General features: G+C 41.7%; 1 protein-coding gene across 7 annotated transcripts in view; it reads left to right on the top strand.

The window, feature by feature from the left end:
- Ltbp1 (latent transforming growth factor beta binding protein 1) overlaps positions 1-20,863 on the top strand; it is a 374,971-nt gene that overhangs the window by 274,257 nt on the left and 79,851 nt on the right. For all 7 annotated transcript variants that reach the window (XM_060364375.1, XM_060364381.1, XM_060364393.1 and 4 more), the window contains 3 exons: positions 11,047-11,169; positions 12,998-13,120; positions 14,980-15,102. In XM_060364375.1, the coding sequence (XP_060220358.1) occupies positions 11,047-11,169; positions 12,998-13,120; positions 14,980-15,102 (369 nt within the window). The remainder of the gene's footprint in view (positions 1-11,046; positions 11,170-12,997; positions 13,121-14,979; positions 15,103-20,863) is intronic.

Genomic DNA, 20,863 nt, shown 5'->3' with positions numbered 1-20,863 from the left:
AGTCCAGGTTAAGGAACATAACAAACTCTTCTCTCAAAATGAAAATGGCTGGAGACGGAGGTCAGTGGCCGAGCTCTTGCCCAGCTTGTGTAAGTTCCTGTGTTCAGTGCCCAGCACTGGTCTAAAGGGAGGAAAATACAGGGAGGTGGAGTGCAAGAGGGGAAACAGCAAGAGGCTGGCACGGCACACACAGAGTTCAGAGAAAGGTAAGACCGGAGGTGCTGAGGAAGAGCAGCAGTCAGTGGCTGAGGTCCTCTGCCCTTGCGCATCCCTTTGCCTGTGTTGTAAGTTGAGTCCTTGGTTCTGGGGAGAGCGTTTGGTTTGTTAAGAGCACAGGATGTTCTTGCAGAGGACGCTGGTTCAGTTCCCAGAACATACGTGGCATCTTACAACTAGTCTGTGACTGCAGGTGACTCCTGTTCTTGGGCTCTGTTATCATCATGTGGTGTTGGGGTACTGCATGCATGTGGTACATGTACATGAATGCAAGAAAATGCACATATAATGAACAACTCTTTTAGACGTCGATGTCTTTCTACTTCGTGTCAGAACCTTGAATATGTGGGTTCAACATATCATTTATTTCTACTTTAATTTCTCTCCAGTTCTGTAGTGAACACACACACACACACACACATGCACACACACACACACACACACAACCTAACAATTGTTTCACATACTGAACTATATCAAGTGGCAAAACCTATCATAAAACAGGTTGCTCTCAACACTCCTTGGTGAGCATTTAGATGGGGAAAGAAGGGAGACCGTTTCTGACAGAGCAACATTTGTGCCAGGGGCTTATGGAAAAGGAACCTGGTTGTGAAGCAGAAGGTCAATGTAGTTGATCCCAGAGAACAGAGATAACTTGGTGGAAAATGTGGGGATGGAGCAGGCAAGCCCATTATTCACTTATAAATGCTGATTTTTTTTTCCTGATAACTCTGGGAAGACATTTGCGTGCTTTAGATGGATGAAGATTAGTTGGCAGTAGAGGCATTCCCAATGTCAGAGATTTGGCCTCATCCCCAGGCATCAGAGCCTATGTAGCATTGTTGCTGGTATAGTTGCCCCTGTTCTAAAACACCATCTCCATCCCCATCTCCATTCCAACCCCCATATCCATCTCCATTCCCATCCCCATCTACATCCGCATCCACATCTCCATCTGCATCCCATCTACATCCTCATCCTCATCTCCATCGACATCTGCATCCCATCCCCATCTGTATCCCCATCAACATACCAATCCCTGTCTACATCCCATCTTCAGCTACAACCACATCCCTATCTGCATCCCATCTTCATCCCCATCCCCATCTTCATCCCCATCCCCATCTTCATCCCCATCCTCATCTGTGTTCCCATTTATTTCCTCAAGGAGCTCCAACCAATGGGATTATGAGATGTATATCTTTGAAGAAAAGAAGAAAATATTTCCATTCATCGATTGTTTATTGATAAGCTGCTGTCTGTGTCTTTGGTGCTACTCAGAAAGTACATTTGGTTTTAATTTTCCTATCTTGCATAGGTTTCAGAGTTCTTTTTTGTGTGTGTTTTCATTTTCATATACTGGTGTGTATGAACCAGAAGCAATGCCTTAGCCAACTCTGCCTTAACTAACTGTAGTTCACAATAGTGTAAACCTATCCTACACTTCCATGTGGATTCACTAATGTTATGTGTCTACCCAAACTGGTGAGTGAGAAAGTGATGGTTGTTGAGTAGGACTAACACTGAGTTTTTACAGGTCACTCTGTTGCACAACTAGATCAAAGCCACGCTTGAACTCCTTGTGTTTGCATTGCTAAGAATTTATATTTCCCATTATTAAGAGTAGGCAGTATGCTTTTTTTTTCTCTTGTTTTGGATAAAATGTCAGATTCTATAATACATAGGTCAATACAGGCTTCCAAAGTAGAATTGCCATTTCTTCATTGCTCATATTAAACTTCCCATTCTTTTCAGTTTCGTATGGGGGGAGTTATAGATTTTAATGAAATTGATTTTCCATCAATTTTTTTATTGTTTAATAGAGCTTCTAGTGTTGGAAAGATGAGTAGGAATGAAAGCAGATAATACATACCCATACATATATTTTATTTAAAATTCTATTAGGGATAGTTTGGGTCAATCAGTGTTGTTTTTTGTTTGTTTGTTTTCTTTAGAACTTCATGTTCTTCATGCCAACCCATCACTCTCTCTCACACACACACCCATATAAAAGAAGAGAGAGAGAAAAAGAGAGAGCTCAAAGTCCGGTTTGAATTATAAAAATTTTTGACAATGCTAATGAATGCTGACCTCTACCCTCTGTGTCTTTATTTTCCAGTTCTCACCTCCTTACTTGGGAGTTCTAAAATACTTTTTCGAAGGTGCAGTATTAGCTGGGCTAATGACATATTCCTTTAGTTCAGTTGTTGTGAATTTGAGGAGAGCCGGAGGCACAAAGCAAGTTCCAGGCCAACCTGAACTGTATAGTGCAACTGTGAATCCAGAAACAGTCCTCTAGCCCAGTGGCTCTCAACCTGTGGGTCACAACTGCTCTGAGGGGTCAAATGGCCATTTCACAGGGGTCACTAAGACTGCTGAAAAACACAGATAATTACATTATGTTTCATAACAGTAGCCAAACTACAGCTATGAAATAGCCGTGAAATGGTTTTATGAGAAACTGTAACAAAGGGTCCAGCATTAGGAAGGTTGAAAACCACTGCTCTAGCCCCCAAGAGAACCTGCCATGTATTTTGAGTTGAGCAAATTGTTCCACGTCTTGGCCTATGTTCGTTTCATCATCCCATGAAGCATGCAGGGGTCCAATGCAGTGAGTTTTCTGAAGAGAAAGAAATGAACCCAAAGGGAAAAGGGAGGTAGATGGGGGAGTGTTAGAGAGCCTGGTGTCCAGAGTGCTAAGATGACATGTTAGAATAAGGTGATCTCTGCCAAGTATTTATTTTTCTTTCTTAATAGCTAGCAGTAACTACTATTTGATATGAAGTTGTTATTGTATTTGTTTCACTCATATGTATTTCCACGCATGTAAGTCTGCCATGGCATGCACATGGAAGTCAGAGAGCAACCCATGAGAGCTAGCACCCTCTCTCTATGTGGATTCTGGGCATCAAACGCTGATCTTTCCTCTTGGTGGATAAACCCCTGAGCTATCTTGCCAGCTTGATATTTGCTTCTTTAAAATCTTTTGAGTCCAGAGAAGTTAGGATAGTTTCATAATTTGCTCCCCCCCTTCTTAATTGAAAGCTTTATGTAATTCTTTAAAAGCTTGGGAATGTTCTAGGTTTGGGACTTAGTAGTTGCCATCTCTGGAGAAGGTGGCCCCTGCCCAGGAGGCTGTGGTGTTTCAGCACATTACTGCTCTTGGGTCCCTTTGCAGACTGTGTTTTTACATGAGTATGTTCAAAGAAACACAGCCTCTTATATTTATTAGACTTCAGGTTTTTCGTATCATTATCTGTGATGTACCAAAGAAGGATTGAAACATCTTTGTTATAGCCGGTCAAATCACCAGAATTAAATGAGCTATATAAAGCACTTATGATTGGATCCAATAAATATAACTCCCCAACTATACTGCCTTTTTATTACCATTATCCTGAAATACAAAACACAACAGTACTATGTTAAGTATGTATGTCATGTTCTTCATTCTTGATACAACTATGCAACTTTGGCTTTCTTCAAGTCCATGGCATGTAGTTTTGTTTTTTGTTTTGTTTTAATTCTCCCTTTGCTATTGGGAGTTTCTAATAGGAAGTAATTTTGTGGTTTCATTTTAATTTTTTAGCATTTTTACATGGATGGGATAGACCTCTTAGGGATTAAAATACATCTCTGTGGGGTCATTAATGATCCCTAATAACCATTACGCTTTTTGGTAGATTGGGCATCTATACTAGTGTTACTGTTTCCCATTTGCACCCATTATTCTGTGTGCTCACTTTCACAACTCAAAATGCTTACCAATTGGATGTGTATGGCCCACTCTTCTTAGGATCACTTGACTCCCTTGGTAGTTGAGTCTATGACAGACCACATGACTTGGGAACATGAGTTTTGGGAGTTTTATTAGAGTAATTTTTTCCCTTTGGGCTAACAGCCTGGCTTCCACGAAAGCCTTCTCTGTGTGATAGTCTTCAGGCATTTGAATAACTTAGTGTCCACAGTCTTAACCAGGCTCAGAGCCCTGGAAGGATACACTTCTGAGAGCACACTGTTTGCAACTTGTTTTCAGAATTCGTGTTGCAGAGATAACTTTTGTGGAATGTGTCAGCATTTCTAGACTGCTCTGAAACTGAAGACTTGGTACTGCAGAAGCTTTTTTACTTAAAAGTATATGGCAACAGATGTACAGCTTGGTCCTCATATGAGACCTCTATCAGCAGGAGCAGGGGCTGTCTCTGCCTCTGTTGCCTTCCTTTGGATCCCTTCCCCCTAACTAGATGTCATTATATGACAAAGGAGTCTTGTAATCAGTCAGTCTTTACTGAGCTATTGACTGTGTGTCCACTGGATTCCAGGGAAGAATCAAAAGTGTGGAAACAACAAAAGTCCCCACTCTGTATTATTTTCTTTAATTTACTGTGCAAAGTGATGGGGTTCCTGATAGCATTTAGGTACACAGGGTCAGCAGACTTTAGTTTTATTTTTTTTCCCCTTCACCCCTTGCTGCTTATTTCTCTCTCACTGATTCCCTTCTTCCTAAGTAGTCCCTACTTCTGCTTTCCTATCGTATTTATTTGTATTTATTTAATCCCCCCTCTTCTCTTAAGATTTCTTCCTCCCCTCTCATGGTCTCCTTTACACACACACACACACACACACACACACACACACACACACACACAGAGAGAGAGAGAGAGAGAGAGAGAGAGAGAGAGAGAGGTCCCATATATGTCTTTTTTATTTTGCTTAATACAATGACTTCTGGCTCAATATTTTCCCACAAATACCATGATTTCATTTTTCAGTTTCCAGCTATTATGAATAATGCAATGGTTAGCATGGGTGGGCACTATCTCTACCTGTGTTAGATTGTCTTCAAAAAATATACACAGGACTTGTTATATCTGGCCTATACCTGTAGTTCTGTGTTTAGTTTTTTGAAGCGTCCTCATACTGATTCCCACAGAGGCTGTACCAGGTAGCATTCTCATCAGCGATGTATGAGAGTTCTCTCCTCACATCCTCACCAGCTTTGGTTGTCATTTCTTTCCTTGATAGTTGGTAGGATGGAATCTCAAGACAGTTCTGCCTGGAGTTTACTCTGTGTCTAAGGATGTTGACAATTTTCAAATATTTATCAGCCATTATCAGTGTTTCCTTTTAAATCTGCCTGTCACTTCATTGTCCAGTTTATTGGCTGGATGACTTGTGTTTTTCCATTTAATTTCTATAATTCTTCATATAGGCTAGGTAATTGATCCCATGTCTACTGTATGGTTGTCAAAGAGGTTTTTTTGTTTGTTTGTTTTGTTTTGTTTTCCATCAGAATTCTATAGGTTGTCTAGCTTATTTTTTCTTTTGCTATGTTGAAACCTTATCATTCCATGGAATAACATTTGTCTGTTCTTGGGGTTCTTAGCTGTGTTATTGGGATCCTATTAAGAAAATCTTAGGCTGTGCCATGTCTTTTTTTTATTTTTTTTTAAATCTATGTTATCTCCTAGTGGTTTTAGGGTGTCAGGTTTTACATGAAAGTCTTTGATCTATTCTGAATTGAGATAAGGCGAGAGACAAAGATTTAGTTTCCTTCTTTGACTTGCTGATATCCAGTTTCTCCAGCACTCCTAAAGGGGGCTTTCTTCTCTAATGTATGCTTTTGCCACCTTTGTCAAAACTAGGTGACTGTGGTCATCCCAATGCCTTCTATTCTATTCCACTGGTCTACATTTGTTTTTGTGCTAGTACCAGTTTTATTACTATGGCTCTGTGTATAATTTGAGATCAGATATTGTTGGTAGCTACAACATTGCTCTTTCTGCTTTGGATTGGACTGATTATTTATTGTTCTTTGCACTTCCATGTGAATTTTAGAATTTACCTCTAGTTCTGTAAAGGAGTGTGATTGGGATTTTGGTGGGAGTACACTTTGCTTTTAGTTATCTAGCTATTTTCGCCATGTTATTTCTGCCAACCTATGAGCATGGGAAGTTTTCTATTGTCTTCTTCCATTTTTTCTTTAGTGTTTTAATGTTTTCAGTGTAGAAATATTTCACCTCCTTGGGGGGGGGTTCTTCTTTTGGTGGCAGAAACCACAGCTGTAGGACAAGAATAAAAACTCCTCTTTATATAGTTTTTACTTTATTTTTCTGTCTTGGTCTTCATAGAAATAAGCTTGTGGGATAGATACAAAAATTGATTCTCAAAGAGATTAAGCAGCTTACTGGAAGCCACATGTAGTACCAGAATGAAAACAAAATCTCAAGCCTCTTATTTACAAATTCAGTGTTTCCATTTGTAAAAAATCTTGTGTGCCCCTACTATACACATTAAAAAAAATTAATGAACAAAGCAATTAAAAGAAACAACAAAGAAATTAAAAATTTCATAGGAAGGAGAAAGCTATGCAGACTGAAGTCAGCCTTTGTAAACAGTGTGAATTACTATGGCTCAGGGGCTCTGGAATTAGAGAGGGTGGTTCTGTACCATCCTGACCGACAGCAGCATTCTCCTGAATGGTAGTCTTCCTTTTAAAAGGTGGAAAGCCTGTGACTGAGTGGATGCAGTTGAAGATTGATTTTCTGAGATCATCCTTGGCTGTTTGTGTAGGATGTAGGGAGTCTTGGCTCCTTTCAAGTTCTGAAAAGAGAGTGGTTCTGTGTCAGCTTTGTAGCAGGTTGTTGTCAGCAGCTTGCTATTTCATGTTTTAACTTCATCGGAATTGACAGGGGGCCTAACCTCCTGGGATTTACTGCACCATCATTACAGCTGGGATGGTCTCCCAATGTTGGCACAATCAACAGCTGTCTCTCATTTCTCCGTGCTCGATTTTCTGTCAAGTATGTTGCCCTATCTTTCCTATGAAAGCTTACACATGGGGAGTAGCTGAGGGATCACTGCATTTAGGACACGCTTGTGTGAGGGGGTGGTCGACCTCTGCATTTATGTGACTGGATTACTGGAATATGACAGTGTGTTCTTAGTTCAACAGGATGTCATTGCCTGAAGTCTATGTGGGTGACTAAGGAATTAATTGTGGTTGGAAGGCTTCAGAGAAATGATTGCTTCATGTTGTTGACAGATTCATCTCCTTGAAAAATACAGGAAATAATACATGTAAATTACTGCACTGGGACAAATTCTGGCCAATTCCAAGGAACTGACAGGTGATGTGTAAGAGTGAGAGTAGTTCAAGGAGAACGCGAACGGGTGGAGACAGCCTCATCGGTCCCTCTGCACCTGGTAGCTCATGCCCACCAGTCATGGGTTTGAGGCGATGTGATGTGTTCCCAGGATATTATGAAAGTTCAAAAGAGATCCCTGACTCATTTAAATTACATCCCAAGGCAGTGGCAATTAGCAAGGCGGGACTGCTGGCCAGCCGGAAGATATCTTTGTGAAACTGTGGAGAGTGGAAAGTTGCCGGAGGGCTGAGGTGGGTGCATTGTCCTCATTCCCCCAGAAAGACGAAAGAAGGCAGAGTTGGAGATCTCTCTACCACTGATCTGCATGTTAATCTTGACAAAGAACTGTAGGATGTTTGGTTCAAACAACGGTGTGGAAGGTTTTCAAAAGTGGAAGGAGTGTTCTGTGAGCCGGCCAGAGTTCAGTAAGGACAAATCATTACTGCGTAGTAAAGACTCTATTGGCCTGCCGTCCCTAGCTTTGAACAAGGCATTTCTCAGTCTCCCAGAACACTGTAGTTGATAAGGATCAGCTTGGGACTGGTGGTAGTCTAATGAGCTGTGAGATGTATACGTAAATCCTTGAGCTGTTATGGCTTTCACTTCTGATTTTTTAAGCCACTGGCCTTGTTAACCTAAGAAGCTACATTGTCTTACTTTGGGAAAATCAGTTTAAGTCACTGAATGGTAGATACCAGGTTGGTACACCCTAACAGCCCACGTGGAATGTGGAATCCATTTGTCTATCACTTTTTTTCTTGATAAAGCTCCTGCCTGAGATAAGAAACTGAGAGTGCTTGAATTCATTATGTAAATGCTTTGGGAGAGTTTGGGTAACATGTATATTCTATATGATCATACACCACTTTAGCAACATGAGATTTGAGCTCTAATTTAGGAAACCAAGCCATGGTTCTCTCCTCCTATTGTAGAAGTGTGGTTCTCCTGGCTAGGAGCAGATGGTGGGTTGGCAGGGTCTATCTTGATTCCTGTGGTATATTGGTGGGAGACTATCCCAAAGGTTAGAAATAAGAAGTTCAGGGCATTAAACTTCTGTTATCACCAAGGCCCACACATGTTTGTCCTTGACTAAATTTAAAAACACTGGGAACTACTGAACCAAGTTACAGTATCTTAGCAAAATGATTGCTCAGACTTGCAACTTAGAGGCTTTGCTCTGGCTACAGGCTATATAATGGAGTAGCAATGGGAAGACTTGGAAACTTAATTTTAAAACGACAACAACAACCCAGAGGAGAAGCCATGGGATCAATAAGAATGGGATGAAATAAAGTAGGTATGATAGAGAGGTATCTTGGAGGTAGATTGAACTATTAAAACAATCATGGAAAATGGAGATAGCGGGAGAGGTTGACTTTTGAGTGCATGGTGGTGCTGTATGATAATGTAGAAAACACCATAAAGAAAAGGAAGGGTGTGGTCAGTTTTGTTGTGAGTCTGTGAGGTACCGATGGGAGAGCAAAGGAGTGTTCAGTAGGCTGTCTAGCTAGGTGCAGCTCTGTGGTCTAGGCAAGAATCCTGGCCTCAGGATACATTATGGAGTTTGCCTTGTTCTGCATGTTTCAGTCAAGTGTTTTATCGTTCTTGGTGGTGGTGGTGGTGTGTGCCTGCATGCACGTGTGTGTGTGTGTGTGTGTGTGTGTGTGTGTGTGTGTGTGTATGGCTGCTCTCTATCTACCTTCCTTCATATGCCTTGGGGGATATTTTGCTACATGTTAGTTTTTGCAAAGCTAAATCTCCATTAAGGCTGCACACCTGCTCAACTCTAACTGGTATTGCCTACAGAAATGACTGGTTCCATGCAATATTGTCTGTGACAAGTAAAGAAAATGATAAGCATGTGAAACTATCCTAGATATTACACAGCATCCTGCTTCACCTTTAATCATGGTGGTAGCTTTTTTAAAAGTTAGCTTTGTAAGTGTCCCGTGCACAGCAATCTACAGGGTTTGTAGTTTAAATAAAATATGGCCCTAAGAATAGATGTTGCTGTTACATTCGATAGCTCTGTAAATCACTTTTTTGGGGGGCATGAGTAATTAAACAGAGAGTCCATACATTTCTGAACTTGTTAACATTTTTGAAACTAAACCAGATACTAGACATGACATTCTCTCGCTGCTGTCTGGAATTTATGTGCCCTGTGTCCAGGCTTGTTCTGTTCCAGTATTTACTTTGGCTCCCGTTCTTGGCATCTTCTTTCAAGTTGTTTGCTCTTGGTGTTTACAAAAGTAGGTTCCCACAAGCAAAGAAAGGGCAGGGAATGAGGCAGACTGGAAGTGCTAGTTTTCTGTTGTTAGAAACTAAGATTGGTAACTGTAATTGGCTGTTTTTTTGTTTTGTTTTGTTTTTGATTTTTTGTTTTTTAACACTGAGCTCCATGGGCAATGCCAGTGGCTTCTTCCTTGGTACGCACATGGAACTCACAACGAGCACACTCAGAGCTGGACCTCTGCTGTGTTTCAGTCCAACTTTATTTCTGAGTTCTCTCTTATGAAAGAAAACAGTCTTCGTAAAGTGCAGTGAAAATAAGGGCAGTCAGAGCAGTGGATTGCAAATGAAGACAAAGTCTGTGCTGGGCTACCAACACTCCACCTTGTCGCTCTCTTGGCGAACAGTGAAAAATGGAAGAAACGCATTTAAGAGCCTTAGTGATTTTGATGTTTTGGTGACGCACGAGAGATGGCTTGGAAGCTGAGCATACGTACTGCCCTTAAAGAGAACCTAAGTTCTGCTCCTGGCTCGCAACTGCTGATAGCTCCAGCTCTGGTTGGGATTGGGGCGGTCTATCGTCTAGCTTTATGGGTACCTGCACTCATATGTACATGTTACCACACACACACACACACACACACACACACACACACACACACACACAAACACACACACACATCATTTAAAATAAAAATAAATCCTTTTCTCATTTAAAAATTATTATTAATTATTTATTTACATCCCTTTTGCAGCTTCTCTTTCCTCTTTTCTTCCCCGTCCCTCACTCTCACCCCATCATCTGTCCCTCTTCCCTTTCCCCTCAGAAAAGTAGAGGCCTCCTCTACTTTTCTGGATATCAACCAGCCTTGGCCTATCAAGTTGCAGTAATACTGGGTTCTTCTTCTTCTATTGAGGCTAGGTGAGGTAGCCCAGTTAGGGGAAAGGGTCCAAAAGGCAGGCAACAGACTCAGGCAGCTCCTGCTCCCACTGCTAGAAGACCCACTCACATGAAGACCCAGCTGCATAACTGTTACAAACACGCAGAAGGCCGAGGCCCATCCCATGGAAGCTTCCTGGTTGGCAGTTCAGTCTCTGTGAGTTCAAGGGTTCAGGTTAGTTGGTTCTGTAGGTTTTCTTGTGGTGTCCTTGACCCCTCTGGCTCCTTTAAAAAGATATTTTGATTAAGTTATAGGCTAAGACTACTTAGACTAGATTGTAGTGAGAAGCAAACACAGCTTAATTTTTCCCTGCAGCTGAGGGCTTTGAGGAGCTGAGGTTCTCTGCATGAAACACTTCTGCGAGGTGCCCACACTTCTAGCACTGGGCAGTTGACTGCAGCTCAGAGCCTATGTGAGGGGTTCAGGGCTGTTCTTCCCATCCCTCATCTTTGATTCATGCTGTCTTTTCCTTTCTTCTTATTTCTCTCCATTATGCAACGTCATGCTAGATGTGGACGAATGCCTGCAGCCAAAGGTCTGCACCAATGGCTCCTGCACCAACCTGGAAGGCTCCTACATGTGTTCCTGTCACAAGGGCTATAGCCCCACACCAGACCATAGGCACTGTCAAGGTAATGCTGGGGTCCCACTTCCCATTGTGTTTCAACTTCCCTCATGAGCAGAATTGAGCTGCTGGCCTTAGAAACAGACCATGGTACCTGCGTTTGTTACCATCCATCTCCTTAAAGCATATTGAGCTCCTTATTGCGGGGAAATCCAGAGTGGGTTTATAAGCATCACAGCTCTTGAGAACTGTATGTGATATGTACAGTTTTCATTTGCCTTTTGTCTGTTGTATGGTATATACATTTTGCCATGCCCTTATTACCTCTCCCAACATAACTTATAAAGACCCCATAATACTCTAATGGATTGTCACAGTTTTTCCAACTTCTAGTTAATATCTAAAAACATTTTGGCAGATCTCTATTTTAAAATAAACTCCAATTTTAAAAGTATTTATCTGTAAATGTAGAAATATTTGATAAAGTATCCTGAATATTTTTACCATTACTATTGACTGCTAAATAAATAGTAAATAAAAAGGAAATATCTCTTTTAATTTTAAGAAGTATAATTTTGGGGGCCAAGCAGTGGTGGCACACATCTTTAATCTCAGCACTCAAGAGGCAGAGGCAGGTGGATTTCAATGAGTTTGAGGCCAGCCTGGTCTACAGAGTGAATTCCAGGACAGCCAGGACTACACAGAGAAACCCTGTCTCAAAAACAAACAAACAAACAACAACAACAACAACAACAAAAACAGAAAACAGCTGGGTGTGGTGGCACACGCCTATGGTTCCAGCACTCTGGGAGGCAGAGGCAGGTGGATCTCTACAACGTGAGTCCAGGACAGATAGGACTACACAGAGAAACCCTGTCTCAAGAAACAAAAGTAAATAAATAAACAACTAGAATGTTTATATATGTATATATAACGTTATACTCCTTCTCAGCCACTTGCTCTGTCTTCTATCAAGGCTCTTTTTTTATTCTTCCGGAACTATTTCTTTTTCAGTTGATGCCTGACTCGTACATGAAAATGTATTTCACTGTAACACTTTTATGTCCTATTACCACCACATTTCACTCTTTGCTTCTTTCCCTTTTCCCCTTTCTCTGATTCTTCTTTAGAATATTTCTCTCTACTGCTTCATGACACATGTAGTCCCATGTCTACATTTGTGCCCCAAATATACATTCTTACGTGCATGTACATGTGTGTATACATACACATACACACGGAGAGAAAGCAAGCTAGATTCATGAGAGAAAACACATGAGATTTGTTTGGAAATTTTTGAGATGCATTTCACTATGTATCTACATAGGTGGCACTTCCTCCTGACTCAGCCTCCCGAAGTTCTGGGGTTACAGCTATGTTCCTGGACCATGGAAAGATTATTTTCTAAATTAAATCCTCAAATACCACGTCTTTCACAGTCTCCCATTATCGTCATATGTCACATTAGTACCATTTTTCATGTTTCTGTATTCCTTTGAAGAAGAGGTCAGTCTTGCTTAACGTAACACTTTGACCTTACATTCAAGATGTAAAAAAAAGTGTATTCTTCCGTTGCCTTCTGTAATTGTGCAGATTTAGATTAGTTTATTCCTTATATCGGTTTACTTCTGTCTTTATACAGTGCAGTGGGCCTACAGAATCTAATAGCTGTTACTGTTATTCTGCCTTCTGTTTTCAAGTTCAAGCTGTTATGCTATTTTTATGCTATATTCAAAGTGTCAGAGTGAGATGATGAGGAGATGTAATTGCTTTTGTAATCATTTAACTTACCCGGCTCAACACTCTGGTTGGTGAGTTACTACATTGTAGGGATTAAGACATTCTCCCTTGAGAGTCTCTTTTTCAAAATCAGTTGCCATCATTTGTGTTAACAGATATAGATGAATGTCAGCAAGCCAACCTATGCCTGAATGGGCAGTGCAGAAACACTGACGGCTCCTTCCGGTGTACCTGCGGACAGGGCTATCAGCTGTCGGCGGCTAAAGACCAATGTGAAGGTAGGCGTGTGGCATCATGACCTGCCGAGACGAGGGCGACTGACCCAGCCTGGGTCATTGTCGTGTCAGAAACCCAGGTACCTCCACAGAAGTCAGACAAGCCAGTAGAATAAAATAAAGCGAGTTAAGGTTGAAATGAAATGACATTGGTGACTGGGGGATAAGCGTCAACATTAAGCAAAAGGTGTCCGTGTAACTCTTTAATGCGTAAACAAATTTCCATTTAAGCATTGAAATTAGTGTGAGGTTTTATTTACTGTATTTCACAATTACTGTATAGGCCTGCCATTATGCTGTATCACATTAATAATGTCAGGGTGTGTTCAGCTTCACTGTTTTTTCTTTGCCGGTTTTGGCGCACTGAAATAGTTTTCCCCTTATTCTCAGAGAGAAAGACTGTTTCATAGGCAAAGCCATCTATGACACTGTTATAAAATCAAGGATGCCTGGTGGTAAGGACAGAAGCGTCTACCATTACTGTGGTAGCGTTCCCAGGCGTCCCTTTCTAGAACATCTAATGCCTTGCTCATCTAGGAGTGGGCAATGGCAGGGGGTACGCAAGCACTTTCATGTATGCGTGCACATTAGGCGACTTCTTCTATAACCCCTCTTAATATTTTTGTATTTATAATCCCGACCCCATTTGCCTACAAATGAGTGGATTCACGATCTGAGCATGGTACAATCAGGCTACCACATTCAGTGTCTTTTGCCAAAGTCACTCAGGTTCCATTCGGTGGTGAGTCAGATATGGCCAGGACCACCTATCTACCAGCTTATCAACAGCGAAAAACTCACTTTAGCTGCCAAGGGCTATCGTAGTCTAACCAAAGATATGACTATCACAGTGTGGGAGAAAAATGAGCCAGATACTTTGTGGGAGCTGGTAGGTGTGTTACACCTTGTAGAAACACTGACAGAAAAAATATGTTTTAAAAAGAAAAAGATAAATGATTTCTAGGGTTATACAAGTCCTTCAGCAAGTAATGTGACACCACAGTGTTATCTAAGGCATCGTAAAGAATGTGGTAAATATAACCTCTGCCCCAGGAAGTCTGTTATTACAGTGTACAAATGAGGGTAAAGTATTTGGATTCATCCAGTATAGGTTGTGCTACCCGGGGGTAGATATGATACATGACAGGCGAGTGCCTGAACTCGGGGTCGCGTGACGGAAACAAAGGATACTCAAGTTGAGTATGTATGTCTCCAGAAGGAGTGAGAATGTGGTGTATCAAATGAGATGAGGGGGAGGGCAAAGGCTATGAGATTTGGCCAGAATATCATTGTTTTTAGGCAGCTAGAGAATAAATGAGAATAGATGGATACACAGATAGATGGATTAAGGAATGAATTAAGCCTAGTTGCTCCAAGCCCCATAGATAAATTAGAAATGATGAGGAATATGTTGTGCTACTTAAAAACAAAGGTTGACAAATCTTTTCTGTAATGGACCAGATAGTAAGTGCACATACAAAGTGGTTTTAAATAAAACTTCATTCATACTGTAGGCTAGACTTAGCCTGTGTACTACAATTTGGGGAATTTTGCCTTAAGCTCCTACAAACCTGTGTGCTTTCAAAACAAGTATTAAACTGAATGTTATCAAAATGATGTTCACAAATTACAGCAAACTGTTTAAATATCTGTTTGCTATCTATGTTTAAATAGTGAAACATATACAAACAGCTGGTTTACGTTTTTAAGTTCATCTGAATTTTTCTTATTGTAGAATTAGCTCTTATTTGAGCTCAGTGTGCATAACCTAATGAAAGGTCTTTTTCAAGTACAAACCAGAAATTGTACCTTCTCTGATATAAATGATGGATTCTAGTTTCTCTGTGCTGTTTTGCTCCCAGATATTGACGAATGCCAACACCATCACCTCTGCTCTCATGGCCAGTGCAGGAACACAGAGGGGTCTTTCCAGTGCGTGTGCAACCAGGGCTACAGAGCATCCGTGCTCGGAGACCACTGTGAGGGTGAGTATCACCTCCTGCCTCAGCAGAACATGCTACAATTGGAGCAATCTGTGGTCTTTCTACCTGCTGTGTAGGAACTCAGCTTTTGCCTTCGTAATTGAGGATTAGCTACCTACAAAGTATTTTCTTCCAATGTCATATGAATGGAACAAAGAAGGAAGGAGAGTGCAAATTTTCTTTGTACCAGTGATGGAAAGCTTAATCTAGGTGCAGGGTTCTGAGCTGTAATGCCTCATTTATACAGAACTGTCTTCCAAATGGCCCAAACAGGTGAACACAACTTAATTTTTCATAGCACCTGAGGGCTTTGAGGAGCTGAGTTTTTCTGTATGACACACTTCTACAAGGTGCCCCGTACACCTAGCACTGGGCAGTTGATTGTGGCTTAGAGCATACATGAGGTATCAGGTCTACCTGGCTAGTTCGTACACAAGAGTGTTTTCTCCTGACACGCTGTTTCTCCCTCAACACCAGCTCACCACTCATGAACATTCTGAGTGTTCAGGGCCCATCCAAGGAACACTGTTTGCAGGTTCCCTGCCTCTTTGGTGTGCTAGTAACTTGTCAGCTGTGAAATCAGAAATGAGCATCCAAACTGTGTCTCCCATGCAGCTCAGTGTGTCAGTGAGGGGTGATGTTAGTTTCTTTGTTGCTGCAACAATACCAGGCAAGAAGAAATCGAAGGGTGGGAGGATTTATTTTGGCTTGTAGTTTGGATGTACAGTCCACCATCCTGGGGAATGCATGACAGCCGGAGTTGTTTGAAGCTGCAGGAGTGGAAAGCCCAAGCTCTACTGTTGTCTTAGTCAGTGTCGTAGTGCCGTGACGAGACACCACAACCACAGCAGCTCTTATAGAGGAAAGCATGTAAGTGCGGCAGAGGTTCAGTTCACTTTCATCATGTTGGGGAGCATGGCAACCTGAAGGCAGGCATGAGGCTGGAGAAGGAGCTAATAATTCTACATCTGTTTACACAGGCAGCAGGAAGTAAAAGACACTGGGACTGGCATGGGCCCCTGAAACCTCAAAGCCCGCCCACATCCTCCAACAAGGCCACACCTCCTAATCCCTCTCAAGAAGTGCCAGTCCCTGATGACTAAGCCTTCAAATATAGGAGCCCATGGGAGCCATTCTTATTCAAACCACTACAACCATTTTCAAGAATGATCTCGTGGCAGAGCTTTAAATGGCCCAGCATGCTTTTCACTCCTAGCTGCGGAAGAGCTGTTGTAGATTATAGTGTGCTGCGTTTTTTATAAGACAGTTTGGTACAAATATTCTCAAAGTGGATGAGTACCTTGTCTCTGCTGCTACTAGGAGCATAAAACAACCTAGTCTTCCTAGGAAGCAATTTGAGCCTCATTACAATTGCTTTAAAATGTGTATTGTCCCTGTACCAGTAAGTCAGCTTCTAGGACTTGACCCAAGTGAATAATAATTCTCACTAGTTAATTATATGGACGAAATAAGTTATGAACCAGATGATATTTGAAGAATTGTATTTGGGGAACTTCAATATATGGCTCGATGATTTGCCATGATGGCATCAGAGGAAGAAGGGGCAGTTGTGTGGGAAGGAGCCCTGTGTTGTGGAGCACCTGCTGTGGGAGTTCTGTCAGGAAGTCAACAGGTAGCAAGGCCCATACAAACAGGTGGGGAAGCTAAACTGACCATCACTGATACTCTCCCGACTTGCTTCTTGGCCAAGGCAAGAGGGTCACCACACCATGCCTGAATTCTTAATTTTTTTTTTTTTAATGTGTGTGGTTGTTTTGCTGTCTGTATGTCTGTGCACCATGTGTGCACAGTGCTCGTGGAAGCCAGAAGAGGGCATTAGATTCCCTGGGACTTGAGTTACAGACTGTTATGAGAACTGAACTCAGGTCCTCTGGAAGAGCAGCTAGTGTTCTTAACCACGGATCCATCTCTCCAGCCCCAACCATGCCTGAATTTTTGATAATATTCATCAGGGAGTATATTCCTCTATTCTGGGTTTTTTAAAAGTGTAGGTATGTCATCAGCACACCCGGGATTTTTATTCTAAAAACATTCATTACATGACAAGCCAAATAAAAAGCTTTAGCCAACATATTCTTTATTATTAATATATATGCTTATAAGATATAATTATGTTCCACGGGAACGTAATTTCCTTTGGATGTGTAATGAAGCTCATTTCTCTTAAAGTCAGGCTTAATTTCCCCAGTGTTTGGGTTATAAATAGGACTGGAGTTCATCCAGCTAACTCAGAGCTCCCTTTGAAACTACATTAGCACCTCAGCCTGCTAATTCCCACCTAGGCCTGTTTCCGTCCGTCACCAGCGGAATGTTATTTTGCCGTAATTAACTGTCTATGAATGGCCACATACCGCTCACAGCTGCGGGAGGAAGAACCATCCTTCTTGTTAGACTTCATATTTACATGTGTGATTTTTTTTTAACTTTAGTGGAGACCTGATCTTCATGCAGTGTTTTCCTGCAGGCCCTCTGGCCTCCTCCGAGAGTCAGAATCCAACTGTGTGCACACAGCTGTGTGTCGCATGCTCAGAATGATGCTCGTGACCTCCTTGTCCCAGTTCTTAGAGATTGCAGGTCCTTCAGCCTCCTGAAGGCTCTCCCCCTGATATGATAGGCTCTCAGGCACTGACTTCAGTCCCTCATCTCCCTGATGCTGTTCCTCAGCTTTTCTGATGTTGCTTCTTGTTAAGTTCTTTACAGAGTGTCACATATAACTTGGTACTTAACTCTCATCCAGAGTCCCTTATCTCCTTGTGGTTAGCATGCAAATAACAACAAAACAGTGAGAAGTCATAGTTTTTCTTTTCAAGTCAGAATCATTTATTTATATATTTGTTCATGGCAGTCACTTAGTGTTGAATTTGTCAGAGCCTGTATTGTAGGTACAGACATATATAGAAACTGGAAATCTCTGCCCTCATGGAATTACCTTTATTCTAGTGAGGACTCTAACAATGGGTACGATAAATAAGTAAAAAGGCATAGCTTGTTAAATGGCCACAACTGTGGTAAAGCTACATGTAGAGTTCTGGAGGTGGATGATATTAAATAAGGGAAGTAATGGATTCCTTAAGTCACTTACCTGTGAATATTTGCAAGAAGAACATTTTGCATTCAAAATAATAATAGGGGTTGAAGCCCCAAGGAGAAGACTCTGTGGAGATTAGGGGTTCCACATGACATGTTCAGTTTTTCAGTCCCAGAATGATTGTTCAAGTATAGCTATCAATTTGATGTTCGTGCCTAGAATTGAGTGGTGAGCCCCAAGCTTGAGCCATCAACATACAGATAGTGTTTAGAGCCATAAGAGTGAGTGGGATCACTCAAGAGGAAGTATTTCTGGAAAGAGAAGAGTTCCTAGGCCCCTCAGTACATACAAGTGAATAAATGGGAGGAAACTGAGGAAATGGTGTATGAAGGAGAACTGTGGACAAGCCAAAAAAAAAAGGCTCTAAAGAAAGAGGACAGAGTGGGGAGCAGCCTTACCAGGCCACAGAGTAAGACAGTGTAGCCACTCCTGATGAGACCTAATAGACTAGGATCAGAGGGAAGGGACCTCCCCTATCAGAGGGCTGGGAGATGGGCATGGGTGGGGAAGAAGAAGGGAGGGAGGGATTGGGAGCGGAGGAGGGAGGGAGCTACAGGGGGGCTACAAAGTGAACAAACTCTAATTAATAAAAATAAATTTAAAAAAAAGAGAGAGAGAGAAAAAAAAAAGAAAGGACAATTACAGACTGTGCCTAACATGACTGCTAGGCAAAAGAAGACAAGAAATGGACCATGTTACTTAACAACGCAGAGGTGTAGGAAAGTGGCCAGATTCCTCTGTCACTTCCAGGCCATGCATGAATTTTTACTTTTTTTTTTTTTAATGTGTGTGGTTGTTTTCTGTCTGTATGTCTGTGCACCATGTGTGTACAGTGCCCGTGGAACAGAAGAGGGCATTAGATTCCCTGGGACTTGAGTTACAGACTGCTGTGAGCTACCACATAGGTAGTGAGAATTGAACTCAGGTCCTCTGGAAGAGCAGCTAGTGTTCTTAACCACTGGTCCATCTCTCCAGCCCCAACCATGCCTGAATTTCATTCTAAAAACATTTGTTACATGAATAGGAAGACTCTCTGTTCATACAATGGCATCAAGAGAATCCCCTGTTGAGCACACTTGATGTTGAGGCTATTTTTTCCTTTCTTTCCTTTTTGGGGGAGACAGGACCTCACTGTTAGTCCAAGCTGGCATCAAGCTCACTGACAGCATGCTGCCTTCTAACTTGCCACCTTCCCGCCCTGGCTTCCGGAGTGGGCTGTCAAGCACGGACTACTGCGCACAGTTCTCCCTCACTCTAGTTTGTTTTTGTCAGGGTCGCTACAGATACTGGAAACATAAATGAGAAAACATATTAAACTTCACTATATCATAACTAGGAGTTTTAAAAGCTGTACGTTATCTTTAAAACAATGTTTTTTTTTTTCTCCTCTCAGATTTTGAGATGTGAATGAAAATCAGATAATATTCCTATTCGGGGGCTTCTGTGTGCTGCAGCAATTGCTGGGTTGTGTAGTATTTATTGTTCAACTTTCCATTCTCAGGGTTTGCCTCATTTCCAAGTAGAGAATTTTTTTTTTAATTTAATGCTAATGATCTAATAAACGTCATCTCACTTTGGTACCTTCTTTTCCTAAGGAGCGAAGAAAGAAAGGTTGACATAAAATCAGCTTGCTCGATATTTACCCTTCAGAACAGCTGTGGATGTAGCCAAATACATATGTAACAACTGAATGTTTCTTCCCCTGCCAGGGAGAAACTAGAGTGTGAAATGGGAGGACCACTTTAGGAAGCAATTTCTAAAGCCATGAACGTAAATCTACTCTAAGATTCAGCCATTACAGATCCCGGGAATTTACCCAAAGCATACAAAAGTACGCATTCACATGAAGATATACCCATGCATGTTTGTGGATAAAATGGCAGTAGTCCGAATACTCATGAAAAGTGAAAGGGCGAACAGATTTATATTCAAAACATGAAATACTACTTGGCAAAGAGGAGGAGTTGGCTTTTGATACAGTCGGCGTCTTGGATGCCTAAGACACAAAGGGATCCTGCTTGGGGGCGGAGGGGGTGCAAATGGCTGCCCTGTCAGCATGGTGGGGTGGTTGTAGGGTGTGTTTGCCAGTGTTTCTGAGCACTGAGCTGCACTCTAAAAACAGGGTATTTATTGTAAGTCATGACTTCAGAGAAGATGATGGGAAAAGGCTTCCAAAAGAGAAGCAACAGCGCAGTAGCATTGAAATGGCATGTCACATACATTTTATGTTTCACAGTAGCCAGGGAGCGAACGCTCATTCTATCCGCATCTTCACAGAATGAGGTGGTAAACCTTCCTTCTTCTTTTGTGTTTCTTTTAATTTTAAAACGTAAAAAAAAACACAACATTTTGATTGATTGTTTATGAGTTTCACATCATGTACCCCAGTCCTGCTGATCTTCCCATCAACTCGTATCTTCCCTTACAACCTTTCCCACCAAAACACACACACACACACACACACACACACACACACAAACACACACACCAGCAGCAGCAGCAGCAACAACAACAACAACAACCACAGCAACAACAACAAAGCAAAGCATAGACAATACCTCACTGTGGAGCTGTAGTGTGTCGCACTGTGCCCCACAGAACATCCCTCTGTCCACACATCTTCACCTGCAAGTGTTCATTGCAATGAGTGGGAGG

Source organism: Meriones unguiculatus, chromosome 1, assembly GCF_030254825.1.
Source record: "Meriones unguiculatus strain TT.TT164.6M chromosome 1, Bangor_MerUng_6.1, whole genome shotgun sequence".
NCBI classification, from domain to species: Eukaryota; Metazoa; Chordata; class Mammalia; order Rodentia; family Muridae; genus Meriones; species Meriones unguiculatus.
Note: the sequence above shows the minus strand (reverse complement) of the source record. Positions and strands in the feature narration are given on the sequence as shown.